The sequence below is a fragment of the Rhinoraja longicauda genome, chromosome 12 (genome assembly GCF_053455715.1).
Source record: "Rhinoraja longicauda isolate Sanriku21f chromosome 12, sRhiLon1.1, whole genome shotgun sequence".
NCBI classification, from domain to species: Eukaryota; Metazoa; Chordata; class Chondrichthyes; order Rajiformes; family Arhynchobatidae; genus Rhinoraja; species Rhinoraja longicauda.
Window position 1 is genome coordinate 23,280,573 of NC_135964.1, and position 25,916 is coordinate 23,306,488.

Below are 25,916 nucleotides of genomic sequence, written 5' to 3' on the forward strand. Positions count from 1 at the left end.
TATACTGCCTCAAACTTTGGGCAGCACGGTGGCGTAGCAGTAGAGTTGCTGCTTTACAGTGTCAGAGTCCCGGTTTCGATCCTGACTCCAGGTGCTGTCTGTACAGAGTTTGTACGTTCTCCCTGTGACCTGCATGGGTTTTCTCCATGAACTCCAGTTTCCTCCCATACTCCAAAGACATACGTGTATGTAGGTTAATTGGTTTGGTACAAATTGTAAATTGTCCGCAGTGAGTGTAGGATAATGTTAGTGTGCGGGGATCGCTGGTTGGTGCAGACTCGGTGGGCTGAAGGGCCTGTTTCCGTGCTGTATCTCTAAATTAAAACTCTAAACTAAACTAAACTAAATCACTGCCTGCCAAGGTCGCCAGTGTTAGTAGAACAGATTTCGGACTATACTAACTTTCCAGAAGAGCTTCTTGTTAATCTGAAATTCAAATATCTTTTTCTATCTGTGTTCTGGATTCAAATTAAGCCAAACTGCCTGGATAAGGTGCTCCCGTTTGACCTGTGATGGGGTGCCAATTGAAATGAGGATAATGGGATGTGGTACTAGTTGGTTATGAATGTGAGTTCAGATGTGATAATGAGTGAAGCATACAAAACAAATGGTGCAGCTGGTGGAGCCGCTGCCTCATAGGGTTCGATCCTTACCTCGGGTGCAGTCTGTGGAACTTGCAAGTTCTCCTTGTGACCGCCTGAGTTTCCTCGGGTGCACCGGTTTCCTCGCACAACCCAAAGACGTGCAGGTTTGTAGGTTAATTGGACTCTGCAAATTTCCCCTATTGTGTAAGAAGTCGATGAGAAAGTGGGATAATGTCGAACATAGTAGGATTGTTACTGAAATGTATGCAATAAAAGAATTACACTCTACTTACGTATGCGTGACAATAAAGTACCATTGAACTAATGTGAACGGGTGATCAATGGGTGGCGTGGGCTTGGTGAGCCAGAGGGCCTGTTTCCATGCTGTATCAATAAACTAAAATTGGAAGCATGCTATGTGCTGAATTATTATCCATACAATTTGATGCTTTTTAACCTGGGTTACATTTTAGCATTTTGTACTGTTTGGTAACATTTTGAGTCTGCTTGATTTATATTCCAGGGTGGACACAAAGTGCTGGAGTAACTCAGCGGGTCAGGCGGGTCTGGAGGACATAGATATTTGACTTTTCGGGTCTAAAGAAACATCCCGACCCAAAACGTCACCTATCCATGTTCTCCAGAGATGCTGCCTGACCCGCTGAGTTACTCCAGCACTTTGTGTCCTTTTGTGTATTAACGAACATCTGCAGTTCCTTGTTTCTACCTTGTATTCCAGGGTGTTGAGTGGGCTGACTGACATAATCCTGGCCAGGGTGTACAAGCACTCTGATCTTGTGCAACTGGCGGAGGATGGTACAATCCCAGTGATCAATGGTCTGTCGGAGCTGTTCCATCCTATCCAGATCCTGGCTGATTACCTCACCCTTCAGGTATCCTGAGAAATTTCTGATGGGTTACATTTAATAATTTTCCTGGGGGTAAAAAGGTATAATGTATTCACTGTTGGTAAAGAAATAAACAAACACTCTCTAATACCTGAAGTGGCTTAGGAACAGGTCCGTCCCAGACCGCATGAAATTGCAGAGAATTGTGGGCGCAGCCCTGACCATCACACAAACCAACCTCCCTTCCATTGATTCCATTTACACCTCACGCTGCCTCAGCAAGGCCTCCAGCATAATCAAGGATGAGTCACACTTCGGCCACTTCCTCTTCTCCCCGCTCCCATCAGGCAAGAGGTATAGAAGTGTGAAAACACATACCGCCAGATTCATGTGCAGTTTCTTCACAACTGTTATCAGGCAACTGAACCATCCTACCAACAACTAGAGAGTGGTCCTGAACTACTATCTACCTAATTGGAGACCCTCATACTATCTTTGGTCAGACTTTGCTGGACTTTATCTTGCACTAAACATTATTCACGTTATTCCCTTTATCATCTATTTGTACACTGTGGGTGACTTGTAAACATGAATTGTCTTACCGCTAACTGGGTAACACAAAACAAAAGCTTTACGCTGTACACATGACAATAAACTAAACTCAAACTTAAGAATTAATGTCTGAATAAGGGTCCCAACCTAAAATGTTGCCTATCCATGTTCTCCCAAAATGCTGCCTGCTCCACTGAGTTACTCCAGCACTTTGTGTTTTGCTCAAGAGTCCAACATCTGCAATTCCCTGTGTCCCCAATTAGACAGCATATTGTTGTCAGCTGGGAGCAGCCAGCACAAACCTGGCCCATTGAGTTACTCCTTGCATCCTTTTTTGTAAACCAGCATCTGCTGTTCCTTGTGTCTCCCTAATGCCTAATTTGGAAATAGTTCTTCATTTTTATTGATAAGCCTCTGTGGCAACAATCAACATCAATCATGCCGAATTTATATGTTCTTTTACTTTAGGAATGTCACATGAAGCTTTCAATTTGACCACCGACCAATCCTATTTTATATGGGACTAGGTGGTCAGTGACGATAAAGGCAAAAAACTTGATGGAGAAACAAAATAAAGATTTTATTGAAGGAATATTTAAGCTAAAGCCAGTAGTGGTCTCTATATTTTATTGTGACTGATTTTGATAAAGATTTCGAGCTGTAAACTGTTTAACTTGTCTGCTGAGATATCACTGTCCAAGCATACAGCAGGTCAGCTGGAAAGTTGACCCCATTAAAGGGATACGGATCATGTGCAGGCAGAGGGGATAGGTTTAACCTGGCATTATGTTCGGCAGGGATATTGTGGGCTGAAGGGCCTATTCCTGCACTGTACACTTCTATGTTCGATGTTCTATGGTGGGAAACATCCCATGGAGGAACTCTGGGTCAGGCATTATCTCTGGAGAAAATGGGATGGGTGATGTTTCGGGTCGGAAACCTTCTTCAGACTCGTAACCCTAACCCTACTTCAGCTGCTGAGCCTGGGGATTTGTACCTTCATGGAGCCTGTCATTTTAAAATGTATTATCTCTGCACATTGATGACAGAGACCAGCAGAAGGCTTTCAGAATATGGCTCGTTAATAAAGACCACTGCTGACAAATACATAAGGGGTTAACCGCACAGCTATCTATTATGTTGTGATGTTAATGGCATGGGTGTTGACAGAGGAATGGTGCTTTTGCCCCTGCACTCTCCTCAAGCCAAAGAGTGAAAAGCATTTTGTGCTTCTTCGAACGTTTGGAAGATCAGTATGCCCAAGTTGCAAATGCTTCCCACATCTCTAGTCTCCAATGGTGGCATGGAACACTTCCTTAAATCTCAGTGGAGGAACAAAAATCTTTCAAATGTACAGATTTATCTATGCAGTTCGACATTAAACCTGTCCGTGTCCTTTTTAGGAACATTTTGGCTCCCTGAATGGTCTGACCTTGTCTTGGATAGGAGATGGGAACAATGTGCTTTACTCCTTCATGATGAGCGCTCCGAAACTTGGAATGCATCTCAAAGTTGCTACTCCCAAGGTATGCCCTCTGGTATAAAAGGTGTTTCTTCTCAACAAAGAGTGACCATATTTCAATTCATTATAGAGACCTGTTTGTATAATTGTAAACTCTAACCTGGCACAAACCCGACCTTAAGGGTATCAAAGATAAAAGGGAGAAGGCAGGAGAATGGGGTTGAGAGGGAAAAATTGATCAGTCATGATCAAATAGACAATAGACAATAGACAATAGGTGCAGGAGTAGGCCATTCAGCCCTTCGAGCCAGCACCGCCATTCAATGCGATCATGGCTGATCACTCTCAATCAGTACCCCGTTCCTGCCTTCTCCCCATACCCCCTCACTCCGCTATCCTTAAGAGCTCTATCCAGCTCTCTCTTGAAAGCATCCAACGAACTGGCCTCCACTGCCTTCTGAGGCAGAGAATTCCACACCTTCACCACTCTCTGACTGAAAAAGTTCTTCCTCATCTCCGTTCTAAATGGCCTACCCCTTATTCTTAAACTGTGGCACCTTGTTCTGGACTCCCCCAACATTGGGAACATGTTTCCTGCCTCTAATGTGTCCAATCCCCTAATTATCTTATATGTTTCAATAAGATCCCCCCTCATCCTTCTAAATTCCAGTGTATAGAAGCCCAATCGCTCCAGCCTTTCAACATACGACAGTCCCGCCATTCCGGGAATTAACCTAGTGAACCTACGCTGCACGCCCTCCATAGCAAGAATATCCTTCCTCAAATTTGGAGACCAAAACTGCACACAGTACTCCAGGTGCGGTCTCACCAGGGCCCGGTACAACTGTAGAAGGACCTCTTTGCTCCTATACTCAACTCCTCTTGTTACGAAGGCCAACATTCCATTGGCTTTCTTCACTGCCTGCTGTACCTGCATGCTTCCTTTCATTGACTGATGCACTAGGACACCCAGATCTCGTTGAACTCCCCCTCCTCCTAACTTGACACCATTCAGATAATAATCTGCCTTTCTATTCTTACTTCCAAAGTGAATAACCTCACACTTATCTACATTAAACTGCATCTGCCATGTATCCGCCCACTCACACAACCTGTCCAAGTCACCCTGCAGCCTTATTGCATCTTCCTCACAATTCACACTACCCCCCAGCTTAGTATCATCTGCAAATTTGCTAATGGTACTTTTAATCCCTTCGTCTAAGTCATTAATGTATATCGTAAATAGCTGGGGTCCCAGCACCGAACCTTGCGGTACCCCACTGGTCACTGCCTCCCATTCCGAAAGGGACCCATTTATCCCCACTCTTTGCTTTCTGTCTGTCAACCAATTTTCTATCCATGTCAGTACCCTACCCCCAATACCATGTGCCCTAATTTTGCCCACTAATCTCCTATGTGGGACCTTGTCGAAGGCTTTCTGAAAGTCGAGGTACACCACATCCACTGACTCTCCCCTGTCAATTTTCCTAGTTACATCCTCAAAAATTCCAGTAGATTTGTCAAGCATGATTTCCCCTTTGTAAATCCATGCTGACTCGGAATGATCCCGTTACTGCTATCCAAATGCTCAGCAATTTTGTCTTTTATAATTGACTCCAGCATCTTCCCCACCACTGATGTCAGACTAACTGGTTTATAATTACCCGTTTTCTCTCTCCCTCCTTTCTTAAAAAGTGGGATAACATTTGCTATCCTCCAATCCACAGGAACTGATCCTGAATCTATAGAACATTGAAAAATGATCTCCAATGCTTCCACTATTTCTAGAGCCACCTCCTTAAGTACCCTGGGATGCAGACCATCAGGCCCTGGGGATTTATCAGCCTTCAGTCCCATCAGTCTACCCAAAACCATTTCCTGCCTAATGTGGATTTCCTTCAGTTCCTCCATCACCCTAGGTTCTCCGGCCCCTAGAACATTTGGGAGATTGTGTGTATCTTCCTCAGTGAAGACAGATCCAAAGTAACGGTTTAACTCGTCTGCCATTTCTTTGTTCCCCATAATAAATTCCCCTGTTTCTGCCTTCAAGGGACCCACATTTGCCTTGACTATTTTTTTTCTCTTCACGTACCTAAAAAAACTTTTGCTATCCTCCTTTATATTATTGGCTAGTTTACCCTCGTACCTCATCTTTTCTCCCCGTATTGCCTTTTTAGTTAACTTTTGTTGCTCTTTAAAAGAGTCCCAATCCTCTGTCTTCCCACTCTTCTTTGCTATGTTATACTTCCTCTCCTTAATTTTTATGCTGTCCCTGACTTCCCTTGTCAGCCACAGGTGTCTCTTACTCCCCTTAGAGTCTTTCCGCCTCTTTGGAATAAATTGATCCTGCAACCTCTGCATTATTCCCAGGAATACCTGCCATTGCTGTTCTACCGTCTTCCCTGCTAGGGCCTCCTTCCAGTCAATTTTGGCCAGCTCCCGCCTCATGCCTCTGTAATCCTCTTTGCTATACTGTAATACCGACACTTCCGATTTTCCCTTCTGCCTTTCCATTTGCAGAGTAAAACTTATCATGTTGTGATCACTGCCTCCTAATGGCTCTTTTACCTCTAGTCCCCTTATCAGATCAGGATCATTACACAACACTAAATCCAGAATTGCCTTCTCCCTGGTAGGCTCCAGTACAAGCTGTTCTAAGAATCCATCTCGAAGGCACTCTACAAACTCTCTTTCCTGGGGTCCATTTCCAACCTGATTTTCCCAGTCTACCTGCATGTTGAAATCTCCCATAACCACCGTAGCATTACATTTTTGACTCGCCAATTTTATCTCCTGATTCAACTTGCACCATATGTCGAGGCTACTGTTTGGGGGTCTATAGATAACTCCCATTAGGGTCTTTTTACCCTTACAATTTCTCATTTCTATCCATACTGATTCAACATCTCCTGATTCTATGTCACCCCTTGCAAGGGAATGAATATCATTCCTTACCATCAGAGCAACCCCACCCCCTCTGCCCTCCTGTCTGTCTTTTCTATACGTTGTGTACCCCTGAATATTCAGTTCCCAGCCCTGGTCCTCTTGTAGCCATGTCTCAGTGATCCCTACAACATCATAATTGCCCATGACTAACTGAGCCTCAAGCTCATCCACTTTATTTTTTATACTACGCGCATTTAAGTACAACACTTTAACTTCGGTATTCACCTCCCCTCTCACCATTGGCCCTGACCTTACTCTCTTATCCCATCTAGAACTCCTTCCCATTTATTCGAGAGTCCTTTGCAATTTCTCCTGTATTCGCTTCCCCTTTAACTCCATCTTCATATTCCCAATTTGTCAACCCCTCCTCCCCACTACTTAGTTTAAAGCCACAGGTGTCGCACTAGCAAACCTGCCTGCCAGAATGTTTGTCCCCTTGCTGTTAAGATGTAACCCGTCCCTTTTGTACAAGTCACCCCTAGCCCAGAAGAGATCCCAGTGGTCCAGAAATCTAAATCCCTGCTCTCTGCACCAGCCCCTCAGCCATATATTCATACCCTTTATCTCTCTGTTCCTGGCCTCACCAGCACGAGGTACCGGTAGCAGTCCAGAGATAACCACCTTCGACGTCCTACTTCTCAGCATTTTTCCCAACTCTCTAAACTCCCGCTGTAGCACCTCCTTCCTCTTCCGCCCGACGTCATTCGTGCCCACATGCACCACGACTTCAGGTTGATCGCCTTCCCTCACTAGGATTTTCTGAAGCCGGTCTGTGATGTGTTGAACCCTGGCACCAGGGAGGCAACAGACCATCCTCAAGCCCCTCCTGCTGCCACAGAATCTTCTGTCCGTCCCTCGGACGATGGAGTCACCGACCACTACGGCTCTTCCTGACTTCGGTCTCCCCTGTCGAGTATCCTTGCCAACAGGTCCGCCACTCGGACTGGAACCGTCTTCTGCCCCGACAGTTCCCAAGAGGGTATACCTATTTGCAGAACAGACTTAATGGGTCTTTAGACTTTAGAGATACAGTGTGGAAATAGACCGGGTAAGTACGGGTATCAGGGGTTTTGGGGGGAAGGCAGGAGAATGGAGTTGTGAAGGAAAAATAGATCAGCCATTATTGAATGGCGGAGTAGACCCGAAGGGTCAAATGGCCTAATTCTGCTCCTATGACATATGAACTTATCTGCAATGAATCTTGACATCTAATATAATTTGATTTGGTTCCACTGGACTGGTGCTTGGGACTGGACTACTTGATAGACCAGATGGCAAGCCGGCATGATGCGAAAGGCCAGGCCTACTTGGTCTAAGTCCAGCAGGTCTTTGGACAGAAATCCAGTGTCCATGGGCAAACCAGCTGCTGTAGTTTTCCAGCCAGAAGAATACCTTGATGCACCGAGAGGGTCAATTTTCAATGGTAGTGGATTTCTTGGATTTCTGTTGAGAATCATTCCTATCGTTGAGTAAAACTAGCATTCAGGAAATGGTGTAAACATTGTTTATAGCAACAGTATTATCATTTAGTTTAGTTTAGAGCCACAGAGAGGAAACAGGCCCTTCGGCCCACCAAGTCCACACCGACCGTGATCACCCGTACACTAGTTCTATCCTACAAACTAGGGACCATTTATAGAAGCCAATTAACCTAAACCTGAACGTCTTTGGAATGTGGGAGGAAACCGGAGTACCCAGAGAAAACCCACCCGATCACAGGGAGAACATACAAACTCCACACAGACAGCATCCGTAGTCAGGATCAAACCCAGGTATCTGGCACTGTAAGGAAGTGACTCTACTGCTGTGTCACTGTGCCGCCCTTTTTTTTCTTCAGAGCAGCGTTTTGTGCCACAAGTTCCCATTTTATAACCCACATGGAGGTCTGTGCAATAGTACTACAAAGTCAGAGATTAATCAGTTCTACTTCACCAGCATCTCTAACACTGGCTGCAAACTGTCTATTTTATTGCTGGCTTGTCGTGTTCTGTTCAGTCCTTACAATAGGAATCAACAACGTTCAGTGGACAAATAGAGATGAGACAAACTTGCAGCTGGTAGAGCTGCTGCCTCTCAGCGCCAGTGAACTGGGTTCAATACTGACCTCGGGGTCCGTGTGAAGTTTGCATATTCTCCCAGTGACCGTGTGGGTTTCTTCCGGGTGCTTCGGTTTCCTCACACAACCCAAAGACGTGCGGATAGTTAATTGGCCTCTGTAAATTGGCCCAAGTGCGAAGGGAGTGAATGAGAAAGTGGGATAACATAGAACTAGTGTGAATGGGTGATCGATGGGTGGTGTGGTCTCGGTGGGCTGAAGACCCTGTTTACTTGCTGTAACTTGCAATCTATCAATCTGGTTAGGATTACATGGTGTGAACCCAAAATCTTCTCAAACCCTATTAATTACTGCCTGTTATCAACATATCCTTTTAGGTATATCATTTAATTTAGAATAATGCATGGAAACAGGTCCTTCGGCCCACCGGGCCCACTGGTGCCGACCATCGATCACCAGTACACACTTTCACTCCAACACACTAGGGACAATTTACAGAAGCCAATTAACCTGCAAAGCCGTACCTCTTTGCAATGTGGGAGAAAATCGGAGCATCCGCAGGAAACCCACGCAGTCACAGGATGAACATATAAACTCGACATGGACAGTACCTGTAGTCATGATGGAACCCGGGCCTCTGGCACTGTGAGGCAGCAACTTTACCGCTACGCCATTGCACCGTTGTTGACTGAGTGACTTCAGACATCTGTTTAACTGTTTGTGAAAACTTGTACCATCACCACAGGACAAAGGTATATGAATCTCTGCTGGAAGGAACTGCAGATGCTGGTTTACGCCGAAGATAGACACAAAAAACTGGAGTAACCTGTTGTCTCTTTACAGGGCTTCGAACCCGATGCTGATGTCGCCAAGTTTGCTAAGTCATTGGCTGGGGAGGTAATTTATTTTTGTTATCTTTTGATATATTTTATGAGGATATCAGGTGTTGTTAATCTCCCCGTTTTGTGGATGAAGTTGCATGTTTCTAAAGAGCTTTTCCTTTTATGTTTATTGTTGACGTTAGTGTGGAACCAAGTTGTTCTTCACCAACGATCCTATGGAAGCGGCAAGTGGAGCCAATGTCCTGGTCACGGACACATGGGTCAGCATGGGGCAGGAAGAGGAGAAAGCAGAGAGGTTGAAGGCATTCCAAGGTTATCAAATCACAATGAAGGTAAGGCATATGCAATCCAAAACAAAGTACTGCAGCCATTTTCTCTTCATCTTCAGCTTCCTCTAACTACTTCCTATCCTTTACCTCAGTGCAACACATCCCATATTATTACCTCTGTGATAACTGGACTTTCAGTGAGAATTTTACATCGGGTAGAGTTTATTGTCATATGCACGAGGTGCAGGTACAATGCAAATCTTGCTTGCAGCAGCAGCATCACAGGTGCATACACAAACAAAGTAACTTATAAATTAATCGTACATACGTTATACATAAATTCTACATGACAATGAAAAGAAAACATGATGCAAAGAACAAGACATTAATGCAAAACACAATTAGAAAACATTTCCAATGCAGTGCAGAAGATGGTCCATAATGTTCCGTTGTCGAGGTAGGATTAGGGTTGTGCAGTTTGGTTCAAGGACCTGATGGTTTAGAAAAATAGTTGTTATTGAACCTGGTGGTGTGGGATGTCAGGCTTCTGTACCTCCAGCGCAGATGGTGAAGACCCTAGATGATAGATGCTGCCTTCTTGAGGCAGTTCCTCACGTAGATATTTTTGACGGTGGGGAGGACTGTGGCTGTGATGGACTGGACTGTGTTCATCACTCTCTGCAGCCGCTTGTGATCCTGTGCATTGCAATTGCCATACCAGGCCATGATGCAACCAGTCATGGAGGTCCAGGACTTGGAGACTGGTGATGAGTTTGGAGCGGATGCTTGCATTGAATGCTGAGCTGTAGTCAATGACCAGCAGTGTGGCGCAGTGGTAGAGTTGTTGCCTTACAGCGCCAGAGACTCGGGTGCTCGTATTTACCAAGTTTGTCTGTTCTCTTTGTTTACGCATGGGTCTTATCCGGGTGCTCCAGGTTCCTGCACCTTCCAAAGACGTGCAGGTTTGTAGGTTAATTAGCTTCTATAAGTTGTCCCTAGTTTTGTAGGATGGAACTAGTGCATGAGGTTCGCTAGTTGTCGTGGGCTCGGTGAAACTAAAACTAAACTAAACTAACTAAGCAGCCTGATATATCTGTTCCTGTTGTCCAGATGGTCCAGAGCAGAGTAGAGAACCAGTGAGATGGCATTTGCTGTTGACCCGATGTGCTGAGAGGCATATTGAAGCAGATCCAGATCACTGCACGTATTCATCTAGGTTTGTGAAAGGGAGACTCTGTTTAGTTTTGGGCATGGATGGACTAGATATATAATTAAACTGACACTAAAGGTCTGCTTACAAAAGATGAAAGTAAAATCATTTCACACGCTGAGTTTATAGATTTATATCATTTGTGAACCATTGCGTGCCCCAATTTAATAATGTTACATAAATAGCATTCACGTTCTCCCTGTTTGCACGTTCTCCCTGTGAGCACGTGGGTTTCCTCTGGGTGCTCTAGTTTCCTTGCACATGCCCAAAGGCATGTGGATGTTTAGGTAATTGGCCTCTGTAAAATTGCACTTAACGTGTTGGTAGTGGATGAGAAAGTGGGATAACATGGAACTAGTGCAAATGTATGATAGACGGTTGGCGTGCACTCAGCGGGCCAAAGGGCCCGTGTCTCTAAACTAAACTAAACCACAGTCAAGATGCAATAGTGGTGGAGGGAGCAAAGATTTATAAAACAGACTGGGATAGTTGAAGATTCCCACTTTCACAAGGGCAGATTAGGATGATTGATAAATATTAGCCTTGAACACTAATAAAGAAACATTGAATGCAACACTTGTCAATTATTCATTGTAATAATATTCCTGCCATATGCTTGTTTATACAGATTTTTTAAATCAGTTATTTTATCCTTCTATTATTTGTTCTGGATTTTATGCCCCATTCCCAGGCTTCTTCACTAACTTTCAACCAACTATTAAGATTAGACGAGATTGAGGAATTAAATCATTTCTGAATCTTTTTCATTTCCTGGCAAAGTTGCACCTTCAGGAACATAATCTATTTCTGTACCCACTCCCAATGAGCACCATTATGTGGTACAATAACGACATTTAAAATACATTTGAGCAGATACATGGGTAGGTAAGGCTTAGCGAGAAATGGCCAAACGCGGGCTGGTGGGACTAGCATAGATGGGGCATCATGGTCAGCGTAGGGAAATTGGGCAGTCGGCCCTGTTTCCATACCGTGTGACTATGTGCAAGTGAAAATACTGCATTAAATCTTTGTACCACTAGATAGCAGCAAGAGACATCAGTCAGATCAGCTTGCACACATCTCACTTCAACAAAGTAGGAGTATAATTTCAACACAAGTTACTTGAGATGTTACATCCAATATCTACATAGAATTTACTTTCTACTGGCATTGCATTCTTTTTTGGCTAATATTCTGAACATCACATGAAGGCTTTCCACGACAGAATATAATCGCAAAGTATTATAGTAGATAGACACAAAATGCTGGAGTAACTCAGCGGGTCAGGCAACATACCTGGAGAAAAGGAATAGGTGACATTTCAGGTCGGACCCGTTGAGTTACTCCAGCATTTTGTGTTTATCTTCGGTAGAAACCAGCATCTGCAGTTCCTTCCTACACACAAGTATTATAGCACTGTGTGTCGATATCACAGAGAGTCCTTGCCTTGTAAACCTACATTGATAAACAAGTATTTGATTGTTTTAGGAAGGAACAGGTGGTTTCTAAAGAGATCTGAGGTACCTGTCGGAACATTTCTTATAATACAAAACACAAAGTGCAGGAGGAACTCAGCAGGTCAGGCAGCATCTGCGGAAAGATGGACAGGCAACGTTTTGGGTGGGAATGAATAATGGTCTGAAGAATTGTCCCAAAATGTCTGACCTGCTGAGTTCCTCCAGCACTCTGTGGTTTGCACAAAATTCTCACACCTGCAATTCCTCTGTCTCCATTTTTTATGATACCTGAGGTACCTTTGTGTTAGATGACACAAAAACGTTTAAGAGCAATGTATATCGATGAGGCAGATAAATCATAAAATAGACCCATGACATGTTGTAGAAACATTTCCAGTGTTCAGATTGGTCTGATTGTACCTTGCAGACAGACAGAAATCAAAATCATTATACCTAGCAGTGCAACTTAGCAGTTCAGAGAAACGTTTATATCCTGACCATTGGCAAGGAGCAAGCAGCAAAAGGACATTAAAGTCAAAGCCAGTATTCAAAGTCATAAAAATATAGTGGGCAATCTATCAAGTGATGCCTCGAAGCTTGCATTTGGCCCATTTCAAAAACAGACCAAATTCAGTGTCCTAAATATATCTTCAGTGTCACGCACCTTCTGTTTTCTCATCTCTGGCTTTTGTCCAACCATCTGCCTATGAAAACCCCTCCTCGGCTGTGTTCCCCGATTACCTGCCATGCTTTGTCCTGCCCATTCTCTTTTCCAGTTTTCTTCCCACAATCAGTCTGAACCCAAAATATCACCTTTGCGTGTTCTCCAGTGATGCTGCCTGACCCACTGAGCTACTCCAGCACTATTTGTTGGAAACCAGCATCTGCAGTTCCTTGTTACACCTCAACATTTTCAGTGCAGTTGTCTGGCTGATTTTAAGTATTTTTCATGGACAAGACTTTTAAAAAAAAAGACTTTAAAAAAAAAAGCTTTTATCTGAGATAGTTTGCAATAATCAATAATATAACAAGATTAATATACACCTTGGAGAAAATGGATTGGTGATGCTTCAGGTTAGGACCCTTCTTCAGACTGATTATAGTGGGGGGAGGGGGGAGAAAGTCTGAGGAAGGGTCCCGACCCGAAACATCACCTATCTTCTCCAGAGCTGCTGCCTGACCCGCTGAGTTACTCCAGCCTTTCATGTCTATCTTTGGTATAAATCTGCAGTTCCTTTTCATTACATTTCATATAATCGTGTTAATTTTGCTTGCAGTATACTTTTGGGGTATATATTGTGACACCAGATTTGCATCAGAGCACTAAACTATGTGGATTACAAAATGTTAGTGCTTTCATGCCCAATTCAGCGATCTTATTTTTCCATCAGTAGAAACAAGGAACTGCAGATGCTGATTTATACCAAAGAGAGACATAAAGTGCTGGAGTAACTGCGGGTCAGGCAGCATCCCTGCTGAAGTGCTCACAATGAGATACTCTACTTATGCTGATCAGTCTGAAGAAGGGTATCGACCCGAAACGTCACCCATTCCTTCTCTCCAGAGATGCTGCTTGTCCCGCTGAGTTACCCCAGCATGTTGTGTCTATCTTCTACTTATGCTAACTGTTTAGTCCACACGTTAAAAAAATGATTGCATATTAGCATGAGATGAGCATTGGCTCTTAAAGTGTCCCAGGGAGCCCCGCGGGCCCGATCCACCTGCCGAACAACCGCGCCGACGACGACCAGAACGATGACCGGAATGCACCCCAGTAGTCCCGACTCGCCCCACAGGCCTCCAAGGGGACTGCAGTGAAGCCAGGTGGCAAGGCCTGTCTGGGCCAAACAGCCTCAGCGGTGGCGGTGATGGCAGCGGGAGACTCGGCGGCAGCGGGAGACTCGGAGGCAGTGGGGCCTCGGCGGTTGCAGGAGCCTCGGCGGCAGTGGGGCCTCGCAGTTGATGAGCGTGAGGGGGGAGGGGAAGACAATGGGGACCCAGCGTGGGGAGACTGCTGTGAAGAACAATGGAGGACCTGGCGTGGGGGGGACCACCGTGAAGAACAATTGGGCCCAGCATTGGGAGGACCGCTGTGAGGCGCAGTGGAAGAACAAAGGGGGACTCGGTGTGGGGGATGGGGAAGGGGGCACTCTGGTTTTTGAATCCTCTTCCCAGGAGATAAGTCTGTGTTTGTTTGTTCCGGTGAAGGCGTTGTGCTCACGGCAGCCAGCCAACAGTCGCTTGTCTTTTTCTTATTGTTTTCACTTTTAATTTCAAGTTTTTATGTACCTTGTGTGTTGTGACTGTCGGCAGACCAATTTCCCTCCGGGGATGAATAATATTTTATCGTATCGTATCGTAAACCATCATATATTTAGAATCATTATCTTTAGATAAGATAGGGAAAGATCTCATAGATAGCTAGTACTTTGTATATCTTTAATTGACTTTAATGTGCTTAGGGATAAGAGCTCAGGGTAGTACCACTTAAATATTGGTGAATAGCTTCAGAATTGAGGGACAAAGGTTTAGGGGTAACATGAGGGGGAACTTCTTTACTCAGAGGGTTGTGGCTGTATGGAATGGGCTTCCGGTGGAAGTGGTGGAGGCTGGCTCGATTTTATTATTTAAGAGTAAATTGGATAAGTATATGGATAGGAGGGGATTGGAGGGTTATGGTCTGAGTGCAGGTAGATGAGACTAGGTCAGGGAGAATGGTCGGCGTGGACTGGTAGGGCCGGACAGGCCTGTTTCCATGCTGTAGTTGTTATATATGTTATAATATGGTGGGTTTAATGCTATAAACAGCAAACATGAATAGCCTCTTTGTTACTGGTTACCGGTTTCTGTGACGTCTATTATGTGAAAGAATGCACTCATTGCAGATTTTTTTTAGAAAACGCAAATATTGCAAAAATAAATTGGTCCCATGGTGTTAATTAGCACATCCTGTGATATTTCTTTAAAGGATTGTCTGGTAACAGCTCTCTTCCAAGGCAATATCTGAGATCTGCCAGCTTAAACCAACAAAGTGCTCAAGTGGTCGCATTGGCAATAAACATTGTACTGTTAGTTGTTATATTTTTTGTTATATTAGATGAATTCTGAATACTGCTACCTCAAAAATAATTGAATGTATTGTAACCAGAACATTTGTAGTTGACATGATTGGAAGCTACAAGTGATAGTATGAAGCAGCAAATGGTCCATGGTAAGTATTGATAATTGAAGAAGTTGGACTGAATATATTTTATTGACATAAAACTGTGCTGCACAAGAACAGGCCCTTGAGCCTACAATGTCCATGCCGAATGATTACAAATTGAACTAATCCCTTCTACCTGCACTTGATCCATATCCCTCCATTCGCTGCACATTCATGTGACTATCCAAAACCTCTTTAATGTCATTACCCCTGGCAGTGTGTTCCTGGCACCCACCACCCGGTTTAAAAATAACTTGTTTTTCTCTGCTTTATAGACTGTAAAGTCAGCAGCTCCAGACTGGACGTTCTTGCATTGTTTGCCACGAAAACCTGAAGAGGTTGATGATGAAGTATTTTACTCTCCACGATCACTGGTCTTCCAAGAAGCTGAAAATAGGAAATGGACGATCATGGTAGGAAGACTGACAAATATTGGAAATCACATCAGTTTATTCTTACATAATTATCACTGTGTTTGCACCAAAAGGAACCATAATATAGTATAGTCTCCTTTAACAAAAAGACACAAAGTGCTGGAGTAACTCAGTGGGTCAGGCAGCATATCTGGAGAACATAGATAGGCGACATTTCAGGTTGGGACCTTTCTTTAGACAGATTGTGGTAGGGAGGTGGGGGAGAAAACTGGAAGATAGGTGAGGCAAGACAAAGTCTTGCGAGTATTAGGTAGATACAAGTGAGGGGGAGGGGTTGATAAGCAGATGGTTGGACAAAGGCCAGAGATGAAAAGTCAGAACGTGTGAGACAAAAGGATTGAAGAGTTGCGAGGTGTGAAGCTAGAGGAAGGAATGTAAGTGGAAGGGGATGGGGAGGGAACAAATAGGTGCGAGTTCACGTGGGGCATAGGGGAGAGAAGGGGGGAGGGGGAGATTTAAAACCTCCTTAAAACATTTAATGTTCACATAAAAACATATGCTAAAATAATTCTTTACTTCATGTTGCTAGATGTATTGCACATGAAAACCAGAGTCTCACTTCATTAGATAAAGTACTGTCATTTACGATTAGGAACCTGAGGGTCAGTTTTATCACTTGGTGGGTAGTGGGTTTAGAAACGAGCTGCAAAAGGGGTAGATGAGGCAGGTACTAGATCAGCATTTAAAAGATACTTGGACAGATACACAGATAGGAAAGGTTTGGAGGGATTTGGGCCAAATTGGAACTAGCTTAGATGAGGCTTCATGACCAGCATGGACGATTTGGCTGTTGGACATGTTTTCATAAATTCTTTGACTATATCTGTGAGATCTTTAAGAACAGTATATTTACCTATCAGACTATATTGAAACCGCATAATGATGGAGGATAATCACAGTAGTTTCAGAAATTGTGAAATGAATCCAGTTTTAGTTAATGGACTTTGAGATGCTAAATCACTCTTCATGGTTTTCATTAGGAATATTTTGGGTGCTTTGAATCAGTGGGATGATTCAAAATTTGGAGAATCATGTAAAACCAGCTTTCTGAATTACTCTTATGCTTACCGGACTTCAGAGCCGTGGCAATGGACGATCAATTATATATTACTACATTTGTACAAGACAATTGTAGTTTTAAAATATCCCTAGTTATTTATTGGATCTCCATCATATTTCCAGAGGTTCGGATATTACACAATAGGACTGTTGACTCTTCAATGATAGTTGACTTTTCAGCAGCTTGCAGCGCTATTGCGCAGACACTGGGAGGTGTAAAGCACTCATGCAGTAAGGTCACGGATAAAGGCCAATGTAGAGCTGGCTGTAAAATTCATCACAGGTGGCCTTTGAAGTACATCAGCAACATTCCTCAAACTCAAATTGTCTTTATTCCTCAAACTAAGACTGTTTCCAGTGTTTGAAGTGATTTTGTGATGCGTACTTTCTGCATTAGTCCAGTGAGACCACCATCTACTCCACTTGCCAACAAGTCCCTTCAGTTATCTATGTTACATACATCACCTCAACAAAATTTCATGGAGGTGATTGATTCTTGCTATAAATGATTCATCTCAATACATGTTAACATTATGATTTGTGTCAATTTTTTTTCTTTCCCTTCCACATTCATTCTGCAGGTATTTGTAGCAAATGTTACGATATTTTCTTACCAGATTTCACTCAGAAGGGATATTCGTATGCAACTTGCAATTATCAGTGTTGTCCTCAAACAGAATTTTTAGTATTAAATTGCCATAACATGTTGTGAAAAACCTCTTAAATTATTTTTAGATTATTTATTGTCATGTGTATCGAGGTACAGGGAAAGGCTTTTGTCGCATGCTAACCAGTCAGTGGAAAGATAATAATTCATTACAATTAAGCCATCCACAGTTTACAGAGAAATGGCTAAGAAATATATATACGTGAAGCTGCACAATGAATTTTCCTCCATTGCTCCATTTAAAACGTCCTACTTTGTCTAAGTGGCTCAATTATCTCCTTCTGTGGGCCTGTGAAAAACTGAATGCTTTATATCATCATGGGTGCCCTTTAAATTGAGGTTGCTGATCTTCTGGTTGAAACGGATTGAGTGCCAAGTAGCAATGAGCAAGAAATGATCAATCTCACTTCCTAATGAGCAATTCATGAAATACATGGTTCATTTCAGAGGTTTTTCCATCAGATAAGCAGTGAATTTGATTGTCCATAACAAAGAATTGCTGGGTTAAATATTTCTCATATGATAATGAGGTAAATTGGAAGTTATTGTTGAACCGGTTTAAAGTCTTCATAACAGTCCTTATCATCTTCCAATCTTCTTGGCCAGTCATCAACATCATAAATACTTTGTACTATAAAATGGATCTTCTTACTTATTACTGTATGCAATTTCAAGGAGATTTTGTGTTTCCTATCTCCAGTAAGTTCTTCACTTTGAAGGTTGGTAACAAATAGGAACAAATATATAATAGATATAAATCTGATCAGCAGTCTTTGATTATTATCATTGTTTAAATGTGCACTTTGTCTAATTTTTGTTTTGTTTTCTTACAGGGTGCAATGGTGAACATACTGACAGATTATTCTCCATTGAGTAACAAGCCAAAATTCTGAATCCTGTCCTACAATTTAACGTCCATAACGTTCATGGGAGAATAATATGAAAAGCTTCAAACAATTGTGTAACTCTACAATTCATTGATATTAAATTACAGCATTTAACCAAATTATGATGATAATGTACCTTGTTAGTGGTAATTAAATAGAGGCAGTCAATTTTTCAGATCCTTTCATCAAAGGAAGCTACGATAATGTGTGTGAGCATACTGCCCAGTTATTAAGGGTGACCACATCAGTTTGATAATATTTTGGACGCAAATAAAGTTTGCTAATTAAACTTTATTATCTGTGGAGATATTATTATGCGTTGAAGGAAACAAAGTGGTGGAGTAACTCAGCAGGTCAGGCAGCATCTCTGGAGAACATGGATAGGTAACATTTCGGATCGAGACCCATCTTCAGACATATATCAATCATACCTTAATCTCAATCATATCTTGCTGTTTCCATTTAATCTTCAGAATTGCTAGTTAGATGCTGATTGGGAGTAGGCACTGTACAGAATTTCTTATCTGATGTTATAACTGGAAACAGAAGTTTATGGTCTAATTAAGTTAAATTTTCCTCCTGATATTTTGAAGTCATCGAGGTGTTTGAACTACAGATTCATCCTAGACCTCCTTATTTTAAAGAATAAACAAAGGTTATTGACTGTTTTGACAGTCAATGTTTAGTACTGCTGAAAATGATACAAAGTGCTGGAGTATCTCTGCGGGTCAGGCAGCATCTCTGGAGAACATGGATAGGAGACGTTTCATGATCCTTCTTCACACATCTTTTGTACTGCTAACATTTGCGTTGACACCACCAACAACAACAAGGCCCACACATGTCCAACTTTAACACAACATAAATATCCCAAGGCATTTCTCAGGAAAACTATAAAGATTAATAATTCTATTGCAAAGTCCTAGCACTTGCCAAGCAATGATAATGCACAGCCCAGAATTTCCCATCAATTAATTTTAATAGATAGAAAATAATACAATATCTGTAAAGCTAGGCGTGCAAAAACAAATAATGTACCCTAATGTCCATATGGCAGAGGTGTTTGAAGAGTTAATGTCACGGTAAAATCAGCCAGTGAAACATTATACTCACCTAACCTAGTTCCAGGACTTTAGATACTAGCTGCTAACATAATCTTCTCAAAAAACATTTTGTATTCATCTTTAGGGACTCAAAGTCTCATCATCATCTTTTACATTCACTGCACTCTCCCCTGATTTGAAGGAGTAAGAATAAGTGTTGGATTGCCTATTCATAGATTATCCTATTTTAATGACTTCCAAGGGATGTAGCTCACGGCAATCTTCATCTGTTCAGTGTGAAGGCAAGTACTGTTTGCTAATTAAACTGTATTATCTGTGATATTTTCTTTCAATCATACCTTGCTGTTTCCATTTAATCTTGGGAATTGCGAGTTAGCGGTTAATTGGGAGTAGGCACTTTGTACAGAACTTCCTCTCTGATATTATAAACGGAGACAGGAGATTATGGTACAATTAAGTCCCCACCTCAGAAATAATTGTGGTGCTTTGCTCCAGAAAGGAATTCATATGTATCAATTGGAATGAGCTTGTAAATTATAGAATTGTAGAAATTTGGGACAAAGGAAGCTTTTAGGCCCATTTTATCTATATTGATCCAGCACAACTTGTATAACTACATTCATGCCATGTTTAATAAAATAAGGCACCACCTCTACCATTTTACCCTACTATTGACACATCCTGCTGTCTTTCATGGAACTGTGAACACATAATTGAAGGGCCATTTGTTCCTCCACAACATTCAATATCCACTGAATACTTTAATATGCAATCATTTGCCTTATTATGCCATCCCAAATGCATTAGTTTAGAGATACAGTGTGGAAACCGGCCCTTTGGCACACCAAGTCCGTGCCGACCAGTGATCCCCACACACTAACACTATCCTACACACATTAGGAACAATTTACAATTTTACCAAAGCCAATTAGCCTACAAACCTGTACGTCTTTGGAGTGTGGAAGGAAACCGGAGCACCCGGAGAAAATACATGCAGGTCACGGGGAGAACGTACAAACTCCGTACAGACTGCACCTGTAGTAAGGATCGACCCCGGATCTCTGGCACTGTAAGGCAGCAACTCTACTGCTGCGTCACTGTGCCACCATTCTTTCATGTATTTCTGGATTACAGTAAACCCTCGCAATAACGGACCTCTATATAACAAATTTTGGTTATAGCGGACCAAGACTCCTGTTGCACTGTTCCCCACTTCCGCCAGTTACCCAATGAGATGGCTCCAAATGATGTATCTCCAGTTGTGGGAGTGGAGAGAGCGAGCAGCATGAATGGTGGTAGCGTGAATACTGGGCCCATCCCCGGCCCATTGCGTGTGGGGCTGAGGGCGCTGCGGATCCCCTGCCTGTGAATTCCACGTTTAAACCCCCCCCCCAACACCGCGTTTCTTCCCTCATGGCTTTGGGTTCAACTTTACTCCCCTCACTCAATGTCAACTGCATGGATTATTTCATATCAACTGCAAACTTCTTTATTATGGCCCCAAAACTTGGGTATAATTATATAGGACATCGAACAGTACTGCACAGCAACAGCCCCTTTTGCCAACAGTATCTGTGCTGAACATGATGCCGAATTGAACTAATCTCTTCTGCTTGCACTTGATCTATATCCCTCCATTCCCTACATTTAATGTACCTAGCCAAAAGCCTCTTAAATGCCACTGTTGTATTTGCTCTCACCTCCTTATGTTCAACCTCTCCTTATAGCTAAAAGCCTCTAAGCCAGGCAGCATTCTGGTAAACCTCTTCTGCACCCTCTCCAAAGCCTCCACCTCCTTCCTGTAATGGGGTGAGCCTTCCACAGTGCTAGAGTCTGTGCTGGCTGCACTCCCTGGCAAATCTCTCCTGGATGAGTTTTCAGAACTGAATATTGGGGAGCAAGATGCCCTTGGAGAGACAAATGAACTATCTGCCTGCTCTTCCCGGCCTGTTTAGAAGCCATATCTTACAATTTCTAACGCATTAATGCTTGGAAAGTCTTGTAAACTTTAGTTCGAACAGCAATAGCAAATTCTGGACATATATCTCTGCAGCATTTGTTGTATACTAATACAATTACAACTGTTAAAAGACATTTGGACAGATATATGGGATGGAAGAGTTTCATGGGAAATGGGACAAATGCAGGCAAATTGCCAGCTTGGTTGGCATGGACAAGATGTGCTGAAGGGCCTGTTGCTCCATGAGTCTGTGATATCCCAGGCACATTTGATGATGAAATTGAGCAGCAGTGGAAAAGAGCAGAATTTTCTGGAAGGGTTAAACATACATTCACAAAAAGCAACCAATGCGTTTGGAATGAGGGGACAAGTCGGAGCATAGTGACTAAAAGTGCAACCCAGCGACATTGAGGTAGAAGGAACAGAGACTGAGAAGATGTGAACAGGAACATGAATCTCAAGGAGATACAGAAGATGGTTTAGTGCTGTTCGAACTAAAGTTTACAAGAATTTCCAAGTATTAAGGCATTAGAAATTGTAAGATATGGCTTCTAAACAGGCCGGGAGGAGCAGGCAGATAGTTCATTTGTCTCTCCAAGGGCATCTTGCTCTCCAATATTCAGTTCTGAAACCTCATTCAGGCATTGTGCAAAACCACCCATATTCCCATGCTTCACCATCAGTGACAACCTTAGCCATTATGTTAAGCATCTAAAAGAGACATAGAAGGAAAAATACAGCGAAAAATCAACAGGATGATTTCACCTATCTCATGGGAAAGAATAAATAATCAAAGACAATAACAGTAGTGCAACATTAGAATAGTGTTAGTCAATAATAATGTTAAAAAGGAAAAGTACATTATCTTGATTGATACAGAATGGCCCTTCGGCCCACCGAGTCCATGCCTACCATCATACTAGTTCTATCTTTCCATTTTCTCCTCCACTCCCTACACACTGGACAATTCACAGAAGCCAATTAACCTACAAATCCGCACATCATTTGGGAAAACCGGAGGAAACCCATGTGGTCATAAGGAGAACATGCAAACTTCAAACAAAGAGCACCAAAGTTCAGATCGAACCGGGATCTCTGATTGGCAGTAGCTCTACCAATTTAAAAAATATCCACCTATTTCATCCGACAACAAGATTGCCAGCCAGTAATTCCAGGGTGAATTAATGTTTCATGAATTATATAATATTATTGGTGGAATTATCAATATATTTTTGGAGCAGCGCTGATGGAGAATCAAGGCATTTTGAGGTGCTTAAAGATATGGTGTTTAGGCTATTTTCTACTTTTAATTCTTATTTCCATTACTTTTATGTGGAATTTAAAATCCAGGTCAATTATATAATTGAAGATGATTTTATGCAGCCTTTATAAATGTAAGTTACTGGGAAAGGAAATGTGTAAGGGAAATGCCTTTTCATATTTAATGAAAACAAATTAGAATTTTTTTAATTGAAATCTTTTGCTGATCATTAACTTTTAAGATCACTATATTGAATGAGGTATGGCATACCTCAGCGGGGAATACTGCTGTTAATTTCCAAGACATTTTATATCTGGATTCTGCCTGAAAATTACCGATACAACTTGTGAAAATTTAAAAGTTGATTTAAATTGAAGTCATGGATTTTCCAAAGGACCTTTCAGGTAAACTAGTAGGTTAGACACAAGGAAGTACAGATGCTGGCTTGCACCAAAGGACATAAAATGCTGGAGTAACTCAGCGGGTTATGCAGCATCTCTGGAGAACATGGGTAGGTAATGCTTTGGTTCTGGATCCGTCTTCAGACTAAAAGATCAGATTTGATTAGTTTACTGCCATATACACCAAGGTGCAATGAAATTCTTTGTTCACATGAACCTCAAAGAGTAAACAGTACACATACAGAAATGATCAACACAATGATAAATACAATAACTAGTAAGAATGGAGCAAGATTGTAGTGCAAATTCAAGTAGAGCAAAAGGATATTAAGACTATCAATATAATAAGAATACAATAATGAAATAGCCAAATAAGGTAGAGGTAAGAGTATTTGGCAGCACCGCCTGGAATGGGTTGTGAAAGAGGTGATCAGTTCAGGAGTTGGATAGCAGTGAGGAAGAAGCAGTCCTCAAGTTTGTCTCTGAGCTTTCAAACTCCTGTATCTTCTCCAAGAAAGTAGAAGAGAGAAGAGGGAATGGCCAAGAGATTTTGCCAATTCATGCAAGTACTGCTTTAACAGGCACTAATATATAAAAATATCTTAGATGTTGAACACTGAGCATTATGAAAAACAAATGAAAGATTTAATGGTTTTATTTATATGTTCACTTCTTCCCACGGAAGTCAATTAGCCCTTAAGAACTCTGCTGAGATTCTCAAACGTTTCCACTGACAACAGCTATTATTTGGTTTTGTAATAGGGGTGAACATGCATGAATGAATTAAAGGTGAGGGAATGTGCAGGAGTACAATGTGTGGTGTGCAGTTTATTATTAATGTTCCAAATAAAGGCCATCAAATTGACTGCAGGTCAATAAGTGATGGCCTTGGCAAAATGTTCGGCACAAATATTTTGTGGGTCTGTTCTTGTGCTGCACTTTTCTATGTTCTATATTGTAACAAATGTAAGATGCATTTACAGTCAGCTGAAACAGTTTAGTATGCAAAAGGTGGCAAAAACAATTATTTTGCCTTTACAATATGTACCACGCTTAATCTGTGAAACCTCAGTGTTATTTACTGTGCCTATGACACATTACATGTGGATATGGATCTAAGATTGCTTGTATGACTCAAGAGTATTCAAATACATATTTAAGCAGAAATAATGGATTTACCAAGGAATGGGTTTTCAGCTGGACAAACCATGTATCAAGAGTCAAGAGTGTTTTATTGTTTTCTAGACCAAGTGGACCTGTTGGGCCCAAACCTCTCCTGCATTGGTGCACCACCCTCTCCTCCCCCCTCCCCTCCTTCCCTCCCTCCCCTCCCTCCCCACTCCATCCCCCTCAACCCCCCTTATTCTCCCTCCTAACCCCCCCCCCCCCCCCCGAGATAGATATAAACCTTAAAATGTGAATAACTTAAAAAATATAACACCGATTTCAATTAAACTTCTTCCATTAGTGCCAAAGGGACGATGGTGAGTAAGATGGGCCTAAAATTGTCGCGCTATCATGTACCGTTTTGGCTGCAATTCAGGAACAAACAAACAAATGAGAGTTTTACTATATAGATATCCCAAAGTGGAATAATGAAATTCTTACTTGCAGCAGCACAACAGATATGTAAATATAGTATTCAGTAGATACCATAATAAACATTTTAAAAAAGTTAAATAAATAAAAAAATAATATAGTGCATTAACAAAAACTAGTGCTAAGAATGGGCAGCTTGTAGTTCAGAGTTTAGTTGGGAGTTTCTAGCGTTCAATGGCCTGTTGGTTGTTGTGAAGAAGCGGTTCCTAAACCTGGACGTTAGCGTTTTCAGGCTCCTGTACCATCTTCCCAATGGCAAGAGTGAAATGAGCGCATGATCAGGGTAGTGTGGGTCTTTGACGATACTGGCTGCCTTTTTGAGGTAGCCCTTCGACAGTGGGGAGGTCAGTACCCGTGGACTGGGCAGTGTTAACTACTTTTTGTAATCTCCTTCATTCCTGGGCATTCGAGTGTTAAACCAAGCCGTGATGCAACCAGGCACTACATGGCCAATATCATGAGTATGGCCTGACCTTTGCAATAGATGCACAACAGAGAAACTCGATCTACAATTTGTTTCTTTTCTGGATAATTTCCAACCAATATTTATCTGAAACAAAATAATATTGCCTGCGTTGCTTTGGAACAAGGCAGTGATAACATCAAATTTGAAAGATTTCCAGGAACCTGTTGAACAATTTTAAAGGAAGGTGCAGGAGGCTCAAATATCAGCACTAAAATGCAGGGCTTCTGTGCTGCGAACGTTATGTAAAGGTTTTCCAATGGACAGTGTTTACGTATCCTGTTTCTATTGTCCATTTTCCAACAGTACATGAAACGACAGTGAAATCTTGCACCACCATCGCCCACTTTCACACCCTGCTCCTAATACGGAGCTGCGTAATCACAGGAGCCCAGCCGCGGAGCTCCGCTACTCCGGCGGCCCATCGCGGAGCTGCGCGTCTCCGGCGCCACCATCGTGCAGCTGAGCGACTCCGATACCAAGCCTACGGAGCTCCGCGACTCCAGGAGCTCTGCGCGATGCCAGCGGACCAGCGCAGAGCTCAAGCCGTTCAGCCGTGCGACCCCGGTGGCCCAGCCTTGGAGCTGTGCCATGCCAGCGCCTCAGCGCGGAGCTGCTTCGCCGGGTCACGCTGCGGGGCGTCCACGCGTGTCTTTGGTCTGAGTGCGGAGCTGACGTCACGGGGGCTGG

General features: G+C 42.6%; 1 protein-coding gene across 1 annotated transcript in view; it reads left to right on the forward strand.

Moving 5' to 3' along the window:
- Positions 1-19,044, forward strand: part of otc (ornithine transcarbamylase) — a 48,454-nt gene extending 29,410 nt beyond the window's left edge. The window contains exons 5-10 of the mRNA XM_078409177.1: positions 1,324-1,477; positions 3,388-3,510; positions 9,292-9,345; positions 9,473-9,622; positions 15,707-15,844; positions 18,425-19,044. Coding sequence (XP_078265303.1) covers positions 1,324-1,477; positions 3,388-3,510; positions 9,292-9,345; positions 9,473-9,622; positions 15,707-15,844; positions 18,425-18,484 — 679 coding nt within the window. The 3' untranslated portion in view covers positions 18,485-19,044. The remainder of the gene's footprint in view (positions 1-1,323; positions 1,478-3,387; positions 3,511-9,291; positions 9,346-9,472; positions 9,623-15,706; positions 15,845-18,424) is intronic.
- Positions 19,045-25,916: the final 6,872 nt, after the last annotated feature.